General features: G+C 41.7%; 1 protein-coding gene across 50 annotated transcripts in view; it reads left to right on the top strand.

Moving 5' to 3' along the window:
* Positions 1-1,121: 1,121 nt before the first annotated feature.
* birc6 (baculoviral IAP repeat containing 6) overlaps positions 1,122-14,325 on the top strand; it is a 156,323-nt gene continuing 143,119 nt past the window's right edge. For all 50 annotated transcript variants that reach the window (XM_090238853.1, XM_090238863.1, XM_090238866.1 and 47 more), the window contains exons 1-3: positions 1,122-4,616; positions 9,580-9,761; positions 12,926-13,063. In XM_090238853.1, the coding sequence (XP_090094979.1) occupies positions 4,406-4,616; positions 9,580-9,761; positions 12,926-13,063 (531 nt within the window). In that variant the 5' untranslated portion in view covers positions 1,122-4,405. The remainder of the gene's footprint in view (positions 4,617-9,579; positions 9,762-12,925; positions 13,064-14,325) is intronic.

Genomic DNA, 14,325 nt, shown 5'->3' on the forward strand with positions numbered 1-14,325 from the left:
AGATATGGCATTGCAGATTAGGAGACAGCAATTGCCAATTAATTATTGGGTCAACCTACAGGGAAATTGGGTGTCTCGTCCTGCGAAAGGGATTCTACAGGCACGCTGGGAACATGAGCGAGGACCGATCACAAGTTTTGGTTGGGTGGGTAATACCCGGGGGAGGGAGATGGGACTATATGTAAGGGAGTTTAGCCCCATCGTAGCTATTCCTGTGAATCCATCATGGCTACTCCTGCCTCCAGTAGTTGATCAAGAAGTGTTGGAGAGACTATGGAAAGATAGGGAGGGGGTTGATCCATCTGATTTGTTTAATAGACATCTGGATACTCTATATCAGGATTATATGGCCATTTAAACACGTTTCAAAACAGCCAAGGACAGGACGTACTGGGTCAGCATTTGTAGTGCAGGAATGTGGCGTGGCAGACAGGAAACGTATTACAGATCAGCTGGCTGTATATACGGTGGAGCTGATGGCTGTACTGTTGACCTTGCAGTGAGTGGAGGAAGTCAAGAAAGACAGAGTAGTTATTTGCTCTGACTCATGTGCACCTTTAGTTCACGTAGCAGACAACACCTGCAGTATGAGGTACTACCTACCCATGGCAGGGTAAGACAAATGGGTATACAGACAATATTTACTTGGGTCCTAGCCCATGTGGAGGGGAACGAGGCAGCTGATGTACTGGCTAAACAAGCACTTAGTAGTGGGGATGGTAATGTTGTAGTTTCAATAAGCAAGGCAGATGCAAAAATCCTGCTATGGACAGTGGTGGTGCAGAGATGGTAGTGCAATAGAGACACTTAGAGCGGAAATGTATTCAAGGAACAGAGGAAAGTCAGGGAGGACTGCAGGAAGAGACTGAAGAGAAGAGGCTAAGGGTGGGACACTGCTCGTTGAATAAGACTTTAAATGTGATAGGAAAGCATCCAATAGGAAAGTGTGATTATTGCCAGGAAATAGAGACAGTGGAGCATTGACTGATACAGTATGGGTAGTATGAGAGGGAAAGAGAGAGGCTCCAGTATGAGGGAGAAGGGGGTATCAGGAAATGAGTTTAAAGACTCCAGTTGTGAGGTTGATCATTCCACTGCTACTGTTCTAGATGACTGTTGGGAATATACAAGTAGACAAGGCAGTGGTTTTGGTTGGACAGTTGGAAAGCATGCTAATGTGAGTAGTTTGAGGGAGTTGAAGGTTGGCCCTTGTGTGGTGATAGGCAGTATTCCTCTGTGGTTACTCACAGATCCTGTTGTTGATCTAACCTTGGTAGAGAAAAGAAAAGATTGGTCAGAAGTCAGTGATATAAGAAAACGGGTTGACAATTACATTGGTAGAAGTTTTTTTGCTTTTATAATGCTTTTCACAGATGGATCCAAGGACCCAGATAGTGGGCACACAGGAGCAGGCATTTACATTGCTGAATTTGATGTGCAGATATCAGTGGAGGCTGCAGAGGGGAGGACGGTTCATAATAACGACTGGAACGGAGCTAATGGAATGGCATTTGTATTTATTATGGACCCCCATTAGCTGCTGCCAAAGCAGCAGCTACTCTTCCTGGGGTCCAGCAAAATTAAGAAAGTTTATACAATTTTAAATACATTCACAGATTTCACAACACACTGTGTGCCCTCAGGCCCCTTCTCCACCACTAAAACATATCTACAGTACTAAATCCATGTGTATGTATAGTGCGTATGCTATTGTGTGTGTGTATGCATGTGTCTGTGCCAGTGTTTGTGTTGCTTCACAGTCCCCGCTGTTCCATAAGGTGTTTTTTTTTAATCAAATTTTACTGCTTGTGTCAGTTCCTTGATGTGGAATAGAGTTCCATGTCGTCATGGCTCTATGTAGTACTGTGTGCCTCCCATAGCCTGTTCTGGACTTGGGGACAGTGAAGAGACCTCTTGTGGCATGTCTTGTGGGGTATGCATGGGTGTCCGAGCTGTGTGCCAGTAGTTTAGACAGATAGCTCGGTGCATTCAACATGTCAATACAAATACAAGTAGTGATGAATTCAATCTTTCTTCCACTTTGAGCCAGGAGAGATTGACATGCATATTATTAATGTTAGCTCTCTGTGTACATCCAAGGACCAGCCGTGCTGCCCTGTTCTGAGCCAATTGCAATTTTCCTAAGTCCTTTTTTTGTGGCACCTGACCACATGACTGAACAGCAGTCAAGGTGTGACAAAACTAGGGCCTCTAGGACCTGCCCTGTTGATAGTGTTGTTAAGAAGGCAGAGCATCACTTTATTATGGACAGACTTCTCCCCATCTTAGCTACTACTGCATCAATATGTTTTGACCATGACAGTTTACAATTTAGGGTTACTCCAATCAGTTTAGTCATCTCAACTTCCACATTATTTATTACAAGATAGTGTTGAGGTTTAGGGTTTAGTGAGTGTTTTATTCTAAATACAATGTTTTAGAAATATTCAGGGATAACTTATTCCTTGCCATCCACTCTGAAGCTAACTGGAGCTCTTTGTTGAGTGTTGCAGTCATTTCAGTCGCTGTAGTAGCTAACGTGTAGTGTGTAGTCATCCGCATACAAAGACACATTGGCTTTACTCAAAGTCAGTGGCATGTCGTTAGTAAAAATTGAAAACACATGGAAACCATAGCTGTGTTTGAATACCCATACTAACATACTGTATGCTACATACTTAATGAGTATATACTAAATACTATAAGTACATTTTAGTATACTGTAAATGAACGGTCTCCTTTCAGTTGAACGTACTAGAGCTTCAACTGTTTATCATAAATTGATGCTGTTGCTATGCAATCTCTTGTTGGCTTGTTCAATAACAAATTACTAGCTAGACATTTTGCGACTTCGGGTGTGTTTTTAAATTAAATATGGAATGCCAGAGTGCGATCTGGGCGTTCGTAAATTCAGAGCTTTGTCAGATTGTCTGTTTGTAAATTCAGAGCGTTTCGCTCTCTGAACGCACACTGGACGTTCTGGCCGAGGAGTAGGGTTGATCCGAGCATTCTGGCCTCAGAACGGCAGTCAAGCACCCACGCTAACGTTGGCTAGCTTGCCAGCTACTTCCAGACACAAATGAGAGAACACCTCACTCTGACTATTTGAATCGCCCAAGCAAGAGCTGGTTAGGCAGCTTTCGTGTTATCCAGAGCGTCGGTGACTGTAACTGTGCTGCTGGCAATATTTTTTTTTGCTGACGTTTACTGACACCGGACATATTCAATATGTGTTGTGAGTTGGTAAATGAATCAGTTATTCTGCGCTCTGGTATACTCAGGCGAGTGCTCTGAAATCGGTGTAGATAGCCAGAGCGAATTTACGTAAGCACCCGAATGTCCATTGAGAACGCACAATCACTATACCACTTAGCTAAGCTAAGAATGACAGGAATAATCAAGTCAATAAACATTGGGTAGTTAGATTGCCTATAGTTAATATACTGACACGTTTGGTGTATTATGAGCCAACTAAAGTTAGGTAGCTAGCTAACATACCGGAACATATTGCTGTAATGATAAGCAATGTGGTTCGTTAGGATAGTGTAGCTAACACATTTCGGGCAACATAACGTGTAAGGTAAGCCAAACGAGCGTTAGAATGAGATATATTTGATATTAATATTCCACTTTGTGGAGGTGAGGCCAACTGTAAGATCAGACCTGTTTTAATAGATGTGTGGAAGATGAGATTGGACTCGGAGCCCTCGGGATGGGGGAAGCATCTATTAGAAGTTAGTAGGGCTCTTTTTTTCTTTTCTCAGAAGTACGGAGTTAGGTAGGAGGATTTAGAAATATGGAACTAATATTGTAAACCGTGATTGACCACACACTCCACCATAGTAGGTGGCGGCATGCACCTTTCACGTTTGTTTGCAAACCGCCATTGTATAGAAGAAGAAGGCCCACTGTACAGTAGATGGCGGTAATGCACCATAATGTTGGATGCCGATAAACCCCACCGAAGACGAAGAAGGCCGCCTCTATTCTAGTCTGAGCGCAAACATACTGTCTTTCTGTCTGTGGGAGTCACAACAAACACAATTTACAGTGGGGTAATAGTAACATTCACAAACAGATGTCATCCAAATATATTATCTGTCTGGATTCTGGAGTCAACTCAAGAACATCGCAGTGCCCTTTCTGGTATCGCGTGATGGTCAAGCACTACGCTTGTTCCGTTTACCTGACGTCCATCTGACAGAGCGACGCTCGGCTCGTAGCTTTCTCAGTACTGATGGTGAATTGCTACTGCTGTGGTAACGGCGGAGGAGCAGAAGCCGCGGAAGAGTCAGCAGTAGTAGAGGAGCGGTAGTTTGGAATTCAGCTTTTACACGTATTAATCTTACTCGTATCAACGAAGCTCCCTAAAAACACACAGAAGGGAAGGGAAAATTTAAGAAAGATGGCGGCCGCGGCCTCGCCGGGCTCCTGCTCGTCCACCTCCTCAGATTGGATTGTACTGAGAGACGGTTGCCGTCGTTGCGACGAGGAGGGCCTGCGAAGCCTTTCCTACCACCCGGCCCTTAACGCTATCCTGGCGGTTACTAGCCGGGGGAGTATCAAAGTAATAGACGGCACATCAGGGGCTATTCTCCAAGCCTCGGCCTTGCACGGTAAGTCAGGGTCCAGGGGCTAAGTAACTGTTTTAACTAACGTTAGGTAGTTAGCTAATGTTTAACGTTTAATTATTTTGACAATCACATTAGTTAACCTGGGGTTGGTTAGCTAGCCGGAGTTAGCAAATTAAATAACGTTAGAACGTTAATTCTGACGTTTAGCTCAAGTACGGATTCACGGAACAATTGGTTAGATCCGATTCCCAACAATAACTTGCATAACCAAGTAGCTAGCTAACGTTAGCTACCTTACTTTCTTCCTACATTAGACTAGAGTTACATCAAAGATACTGGTGGCAAACTGGTGGCAAACTAGCTCCTAGCTGTGGTTAACTACAGTAGATAGCTACATGTCTTGACTCTCTGTCAAGACAGTTAACTAACGTTACTTAACTAATTAACAATCTAACTGGCTAACTGAATTTACGTGTTAACGATGTATTATGAAAACCGCTCATCAGCTAGCTGGCTAAGCTTGCGAACCCGCTAACAGTATCTAACGTTTCATGTCAACATTCAATCAATCGTTATTAATAATCCGCATATTGTAGTGCGATTTAACTAATTAACGTTATTGCGTTAGCCAAGTAACTTCCGTACTGTATATCCATCACAACATTACGCCATGTTTGGGTAACATGTAGTTAGCTAGCTAGCAAACTAGATAATCAGTGGTAGCTTGCGAACTAATTGTGATGACACGAGTAACTAGTAGCTAATAACGTTAGTCAAGTAGCTAAGCTGTCAAGTTCAAAGATGATCACACAGCCGTGAGCATGGGGTGTCGCAGTAAATGTTCTTAACAAGCGTGTTAGCAATAACTAGTTTGTTGCAGAACGTTTATCTAGCTAGCTCTAGTTGGTTATGACGTGATGTTGCTATTCGTACTAGTACTAAGCATAACGAGAAAGTATGCAATGCCTGTTGGCAATCTAGCTAACTAATAGTGTTGTAGCTCACAGCTGTACAATTTTGGAAGGAAATGGTAGACGATAGAGAACCTAAACCCACGCTGATTTTATTTTGACAGTTTGTTTGACGATGTCAAACAATGAACATTATTGGCGTTTGTTCCATAACGTGACTCGCCATCTGTAGCTAAATTGAATCCAATGAGCAAAAACACCTGGGTTTATTTTGATGCCTTTCGTCTATCGTTAGCTACAAACTGAATCAATTTGCTGAATTGAAGCTCTTCTCCGTTTCATGACTTTGTGTTCACTTCAATGTGTAATGTGCTGTAAAATCACTTCACTCAATGACTTCCCTCTTAGCATATACACTTAGCTATTTATTTATGAATCTATTTTAACATTGCAGTTGGGACATCGCCAAGTTCTGAGTGGATGTGTTTATCTCCTCTTATGTGTTTGGGTATGCAGTGTGCTGTACTGACTGTTTACAGTGTGTGTGTGATATGCATTAATGTAAAGTTTCCATCCTGGATGGACAAAGTTACATTTTATTCTATGACTCTTTTACTGGAGGTTAAAAAAGAACACATGCTAGCATGTGGAGCGGGGCTACCTGCTTGGGGCCAGTAACTGAAATGTTGCTGATTGAATCCCTGAGCTGACAAGTTAAAAATCTGTAATTCTGCCCCTGAACAAAGCAGTTAACCCACTGTTCCTAGGCAGTCATTGTAAATAAGAATTTGTTCTTAACTGACTTGCCTAGTTAAATATATATATATATATATATATATATATTTATTTTTTACATTTAACCTTTATGTAACCGGCTGTCAATGACATGTACCTGAGTCTACTTGTAAATTGAGCCAAATAGCAGTACAAAGAATAACATATTTGCGACTATTAGGCTGTTGGTGGACTGGTATGTTTTTAGTCTTATCGACCAGTTGACTAAATGGGGTCAGCCCTAATTTTCACTGAGGGTAATTGGTGTGTGATGATGAATTCCATTATGAAAGTTAGATTAAGTTAACTTTAACAGCCCACTTTTCATCTAGGTGGCCCTAAAAGTCATATCGTCATCCAGTATAGTTACTACAGTGCATTTAGCATGTAGCCTATATTTTGGCATGTTATGCACCACTGGCATGGACAAATCTTCAGACTTGTCCATTGCTATCAGAAATAAAGAGCGGTCTGTTTTTTTCATCTGATGAATAGACTACAGGCTATTGGTCCCAGAGATGACAGACAGCAGTAGCATTTATAATCAAAGAAAATGACACCGCAGTGTACATGTGACAAATTTGTATTCTCCAGAAATGAGGCATTATATTATTATTCCTTGTACTGCTATTTGGTCTTTGACAGCCGGTTCTCTTTCGAGGCCAACTATGCAGCATCTGTTAACACACTGTGTTGTTGACAGTAAATAATGTGACTGACAACACAGCAGTTCAGAGATATGCTACAAGTGAATTTGAGTTGTAGGCAACATGCAGTTTACCAATTTGATAATGTTTGTCCTGTGGACTGCTCCTTGGCAGAGGACAGAATTGGATGACGACCAAAGATATAGCATCTCTAGCAAACTAGACGGCTCAAAAGTACGACCATTTTGCTCACATACGTGCCTAATATTTTTCTGTGCTACCTGGGAACAACAAAGCGTGTAGAAAAAAAATTGCCCAGATGATAATTGTTGCAATGATTACTTCACTGTACCACAGCCCCTGAGTGCCATGGAGAAAACACTGAGCACAGATTCATAAAAATCATACTTGCACCACCGCTACAAAGAAAATGGCTTGTTAGCTCAAATATTTTTCATTGTGCTCCTAAATTTCTTTGTGCACTCTTACATTTTTCAACTTACGCACACGTGCTCCTTGTAAAAAAATAAAATACATTTAAAAAAAGTTGGCTACAGCCCTTGACTTTGGGTCATATGGTTTGGGTGAATACTACTTTAGTTCAAGACAAGCTGTCGGTTTTGACTAGCAGAAGTTAATTTGTAGCAGGTTAGGAGAGTTTACACAGGTTAGGATAATTAACGTGGCAGGTTAGAATTAGGTTAATTAAGGTTAGGAAAAGTTTTAGCGTTAGCTAAAATTGTCTAGATGTGACTCAACCCGGCCTGCCCTGAGGACAGTCTTGTTTTCCACTAATGCGATTCTGAGCAAGACAAGTGTGGTCATCTGCCATAATTGACAGATTTTTTTTATTTAATTTTTTTTTATTTCACCTTTATTTAACCAGGTAGGATAGTTGAGAACAAGTTCTCATTTGCAACTGCGACCTGGCCAAGATAAAGCATAGCAATTTGACACATACAACAACACAGAGTTACACATGGAATAAACAAAACATAGTCAATAATACAGTAGCACAAAAGAAAACAAAAAGTCTATACAGTGAGTCCAAATGAGGTAAGATAAGGGAGTTAAGGCAATAAATAGGCCATGGTGGCAAAGTAATTACAATATAGCAATTAAACACTGGAATGGTAGATGTGCAGAAGATGAATGTGCAAGTAGAGAAACTGGGGTGCAAAGGAGCAAGATAAATAAATAAATACAGTATGGGGATGAGGTAGGCTGTTTACAGATGGGCTATGTACAGGTGCAGTGATCTGTGAGCTGCTCTGACAGCTGGTGCTTAAAGCTAGTGAGGGAGATATGGGTCTCCAGCTTCAGAGATTTTTGCAGTTCGTTCCAGTCATTGGCAGCAGAGAACTGTAAGGAAAGACGACCAAAGGAGGAATTGTCTTTGGGGGTGACCAGTGAGATATACCTGCTGGAGCGCGTGCTACGAGTGGGTGACCAGTGAGCTGAGATAAGGCGGGGCTTTACCTAGCAGAGCCTTGTAGATAACCTGTAGCCAGTGGGTTTGGCGACGAGTATGAAGCGAGGGCCAACCAACGAGAGAGTACAGGTCGCAATGGTGGGTAGTATATGGGGCTTTGGTGACAAAACGGATGGCGCTGTGATAGACTGCATCCAGTTTGTTGAGTAGAGTGTTGGAGGCTATTTTATAGATGACATCACTGAAGTCGAGGATCGGTAGGATGGTCAGTTTTACGAGGGTATGTTTGGCAGCATGAGGGAAGGATGCTTTGTTGCGATATAGGAAGCCAATTCTATATTTAATTTGGGATTGGAGATGCTTAATGTGAGTCTGTAAGGAGAGTTTCCAGTCTAACCAGACACCTAGATATTTGTAGTTGTCCACGTATTCTAAGTCAGCTGTCCAGAGTAGTGATGCTGGACGGGCGAGCAGGTGCGGGCAGTGATCGGTTGAATATCATGCATTTAGTTTGACTTGCTTTTAAGATCAGTTGGAGGCCACGGAAAGAGAGTTGTATGGCATTGAAGCTCATCTGGAGGTTAGTTAACACAGTGTCCAAAGAGGGGCCAGAAGCATCCAGAATGGTGTCGTCTGCGTAGCGGTGTACCAGAGAATCACCAGCAGCATGAGCAACATCATTGATGTATACAGAGAAGAGAGTTGTGATGTAGTTGAACCAGGTTGAATTATCCTGCCTGACACTATCATTTTACATTACAGCATGGAATGAAGTGGTAATAACACAGTTAAAGGCTATAGGGGTGTCTGAGGAAAATGTTTTCATAGTAACTAACATAACAGTTTTAATAGTAAGTTATCCAAAGGGCAATACATTCATTTTGTAGGAGACTGTGTAATTGAAATATAAACAACACAAGTTCTGTAAATTGTTTAGGCTTCACATGCATGTGCATTTTTTTTATTCCCGAACTGCAACAACACCTTTTAAGCCTTGATTGTTTCTTGTTGCTGCATTATGCCAAACAATGATGCATATCCATTTGTTTTCAGTCAGGATGCCCATGAGATTATTGTGACTGTAACAAGCAACTTGCAGTTTACCTCATCAATATTTCAAAGACTAAATTCAAAGATTTAGGCTATTTTAGTATCTGATTTACATGATCGGACAGCAAAAGTCCAGCCAATGCTGTCTTAGTGGCTAAACAACTCTAACACCCTGATGTTTGTGTTCCTAGCTAAACCTGGAGGCCGTGTTAGGTGTCAGTACTTTCCTGCGGTAGACAAGGTCCTCTTCGTGGACGACTATGCAGTGGGCTGCAGAAAGGACTTGAACGGCATCTTGCTGCTGGACACAGCCCTGCAGGCCCCCGTGGCCAAACCAGAGGACATGGTCCAGCTCGAGCTGCCTGTCACAGAGGTAAGAGAGCTTGCTAGTCAGCCACCGACACATGACACAAAACACACTTAAACATGGAAGTGTGCTCATAGCACTCGCTAAAGTTGGCTTTAAAACCCATTGACATAGAATCGCTGACATTAATATGTTTACATACAATGGTATTATAGTACAAAACACAATGAACAACAATTATTGATGTTCAAAAACAGTTAGTGCTACTTTGGCTGATTGTGATCTTACCTTTGTTTTTAATATCTATTTTTTACTGTTGTTAGTGCAAATTAGGACACAGGTATCGATCGTTTGAATATGTCCCACTACTGCAAGCATTGTCTACCTTGCTCTAAAATCACACAAACCTGACGACAGGCATGTTTAGTAATGTAGAAAACTGGTCCACTGTGAGAGCGCACATGCTAACTGTGGAGAATCCACCACTCCTGTTCATTTGTTTTAATGAGTGTGACAATTCTTGGCCTTTGCAAGTTCCTCAGACTTTCATGTAAATCACGCATCTCGTTATGAGATTTGCATAAAAATTTGAGTGCGACTATAAAGTTAGGACTCAGTCATTATGTCCCCAAAATAATTAATGACGTTGTGCATCTTTTTTTTCATTGTCTATCTCTGGCTGTCGTATCTGTAGGACTTGGTTACATAACATTTCTAAATTGAACTGTTTGAACACATCGTTTCCCCTTCTGGTTATTCAATATAGCCTACAGACAGGTACAATTGGACCCATTGTGGTATCCCAACCGTTTCTTGAAAAGGCATGCGCAAAGAGACCGCAATTTATAATTTAATTGAAAGCCTTGTTGTTTCTATTGCTGAGTTGCCAATACATTGTAATTGTAGAATTTATTAATGTAGGCTACTATTAGGGATGTGAATGGCAGGTGAAATGTTGTCCCGAAGACAAACTTTCGTTAACGTTGTGAATTATGTGCATTAGCGACTCTCAACTTTCCCATGTTTCACGAGCTGATATAAAATATTCTCTAAATTTTCCATACGCACCAAAAAGCTTATTTCTCTCAATTTTTGTGCACAAATTTGTTTACATCCCTGTTAGTGAGCAGTTCTCCTTTGCCAAGATAATCCAGCCACCTGACAGGTGTGGCGTATCAAGAAGCTGATTAAACGGCACGCTCATCACACAGGTGCACCTTGTGTTGGGTGCAATAAAAGGCTACTCTAAAATGTGCAGTTGTCACACAACAGAATGTCAGATGTTGAGGGAGTATGCAATTGGTATGCTGACTGCAGGAATGTCCACCAGAGCTGTTGCCAGAGAATTGAATGTTCAATTCTCTACCATAAGCCGCTTTCAATGTCGTTTTAGAGAATTTGGCAGTACGTCTAACCGACCTCACAACTGCAGACCACATGTAACCACGCCAGCCCATAAATGGACTGGTGATTTTAAAGTAGTGATATGTGTTCCAACCACGAGCTTTAGTGTTGGAATAATAGACATGTCTCGTTTATTTTGTTCTTTTTTGCCAGCTGCTATACTTTGCCATTTACAATAGGTTAACCCCCCCCCCCCCCCCCTAGGCAGAAGCAAATATCCTATTCATTATTCTAGGGCCTACTTTGTTTCATGTTTAACAAAAGCCTGTCCATGAAGTTTAATCTTACACTAATGCTGTTAAATGTATGTCTAAACTCCCATTATACAGGTAATAACACCCCGTGGAAATGGGAGTAAACAGTGAAGTGTTATTGAGACACGTTTCAGTAGCTGTGAGGCTCAAATAGCACTAGCAGCCTTTCATTTAAGGGGGGAAAAATAAGTAATCCTACCTAACGTAACAAGGCTATAACATTAGTAAGAACCGCTATGCATCTTTCTAATTATTTGCCACGGATATGAGGCGCTCATCAGTGCAGATTAAAGAAATGATTGCAGTTGATACGGAGCCATCGTCAATGGTTTACTTGAGTTGTGAGGTCATTTCTTAAAGATTCAATTTCGTTTAAACGTTCACACCCATGAATTTGACCAGGCACTGGAAACTGTTTCCCTTTGCCTGATAAACACTGACCAACATGATTTATTTATTTATTTAAACAGTTTCTTGTCGTACCAGCCCATCAAAATTCACAGCGAGGTTAGCCAGATCGTTGTAACCCTTGACTGTTGCAAACCCGTTGGTTTCAAAGCAAGGCTTACTTTACTTTATGACCTTTGTCTGTTTTATATGTGCCACATGTCTAAATCATTACAGGCTGCACACAGACAGCAGGCCTATGTACTCAGACATATCCCCTCGTCATTCCTCTGAGAGACTGAAGATGATTTAATCATCACACCACAGGCGCTTTGTAGATCTGAGCACACACTGCCTGTTTCCCAGGATTAGTTGCTCCTCACAGCCAAGACCATGTTTTGTTCCTCATTGAAATGCTCTGAAGGTGTCCCAATATTGATATTGGCTGCATGGCAGTGCATGTGCCCCGATGTTTTACTGGAGGGGAAAGAGTTGCCTTATGTTATAATATTTAGTAAAATTGTTTTCTTCTTAGACACCCCTTTCCCGTCCTGTTGCACAGCTAATTTGCATTTGTTGACCCACCTGCTGAGTGGAGTATCTATTTTTTTCCTTCCCAGTCCTTGCATTTGTAGCTCAGTCTATGAATTTGACCGTGGTTACATGGCATGGTCAGACTGGTTGAAACGATAACCCCTGTGGGCTGCTGCCCTCTGTGGGTATGGCTGTGTGTACTTTGTGCTGCCAGTATTATTGATCTGCCCAGGCTGTTCCTCCTCTCCTGCAGCAGTCTGTTACTGTTAACTCCCACCTGCCTGCCTGCTTTGTCCTCTCTGATCTGCCCATCTCTCCAAGGCTCTGTCTAATGAGTATTGACCGCATCTCCATGTCAGCTAGCAGTGGATAATGCTGCATTAGAAGTTATTCAGGAAAATCAATCGTATTACTAGCAAGCCTAGTGAGTTTTACAGGACAATGAGAACAATGTTTTTTAATGTAACATTTGTGAATGGTTTATGTAATTTGAGATCTGAATGGTGACTCAGACTCTAATGAGTCAACAACTTCAACAACAATTGGCATACGACCTTGTGTAAAAAGGTCTTGGTTCCATCAGTGAACCCATTGTGTCTCTACCCCTTGTACTATGGCGTGAGTGTGGATCTCTGTGGGTGTTCCCTGCAGGCTCAGCAGATGCTCTCTGCCTGCCTGGAGAAGGTAGATGTGTCAAACACAGAGGGCTACGACATCTTCATCGCTCAACTCAAAGAAGGACTGAAGAATACCTCACACGAGACTGCAGCCAATCACAAAGTGGCCAAGGTGAGTCACACTCAGCGCTCTGGGAGGAGGCGAACCGTGTCACAACTTGCCTACTAACCCATATTCATGTTGTGCTGTTATGTTTTCTGCTGTTATGTCTTTCCACTGCAGATTGTCAGAATTGTCACAGATAATAGTGTTAGACAAATGCACCAAGCAGGTGTAGCGGTTCACTTCAGCTGTCTAACATAACACATCTCTGTTTGTACTGTGACACCGCAAGTCGTCAATCACCTGTTAGAGAGTATGCCAGAGGTTGAACAAGTTTGTTCATTGACTGTGCAGCAGTGCAAACATTAGGAAATGTACTTTTGATTATTCAAAACTTGCCAGCTCTTGTTAGTAGGGCTGACAGTCAGTTACTGTTATTTTGCTCGCAGCAGTCAGACTTACACGAAAATGCATTAAGTTTAATGTATAGTGTGCGTAGCTCGTTGACACATTCTAATCAGTGCTATGCTAGGGACCTGATAGAGCAGTGTCTGCTGCTGGGCCAGAGCTGTCATCTCCTGTGGCTGAGGTGTTGCTCAGATATAACAGCTCTCACGCCAGGGAATGCCAGTTCTTCAGCAGTGTGTAGCAAAGTCAAAGGAGACTAAAGAGGATGCTATTTTAATTAAAAGGTACTGAGGGATTGAAATGGGAATGCTAATTTTAGGTATTTAGTCTAGGCCTATATGGTGTCTAGGGCCGTGACGGTCATGACATTTTGGGTGACGGTTATTGGCCAAATGAGTGGTCACAGCAATTTGGTTACCTTTGTTTTTTAATTTTAAACTCATTCTGTCCTCCTGACTGCATATGCTGCCATAGAAATGTAATGAATAGAACGGGCGTCCCCGTTCAAGTCAATGATCGTATAATGGGTGGACTGGCGGCCATTGCGAGTGTAGCTTTTGGAGCAAAGCAGGAAGTAAAATCAGGAAGTTTACCGAGGGCTCTAAATTGATATGTTTAGTTGGTAGCACTCCCAATTTTAAAAAGGGGGAAAAAAGAAACATACAAAATAAGCTATGAGCACCACATGAAATGTAATTGATTGAGATACAGCTTATATTGGGTCTATATCAATTCTAGCTACTTTTTGTTGTGCCCGACAAACACATTTGTTACGCTGTAAATGTATTAGTTTATTATAAATGCTAAAATGTTGATACAATTACCTGTCAATGAAATGAGTCATTTGTGGAATATTAGGTTTGTACATCGAGTAAAAACACTATTTTGGTGAATTACACTGAATTTAAAAATTAAATAAATCA

This window comes from Oncorhynchus mykiss, chromosome 1 (assembly GCF_057628025.1).
Source record: "Oncorhynchus mykiss isolate SJ-2025 chromosome 1, ASM5762802v1, whole genome shotgun sequence".
Taxonomy (NCBI): Eukaryota; Metazoa; Chordata; class Actinopteri; order Salmoniformes; family Salmonidae; genus Oncorhynchus; species Oncorhynchus mykiss.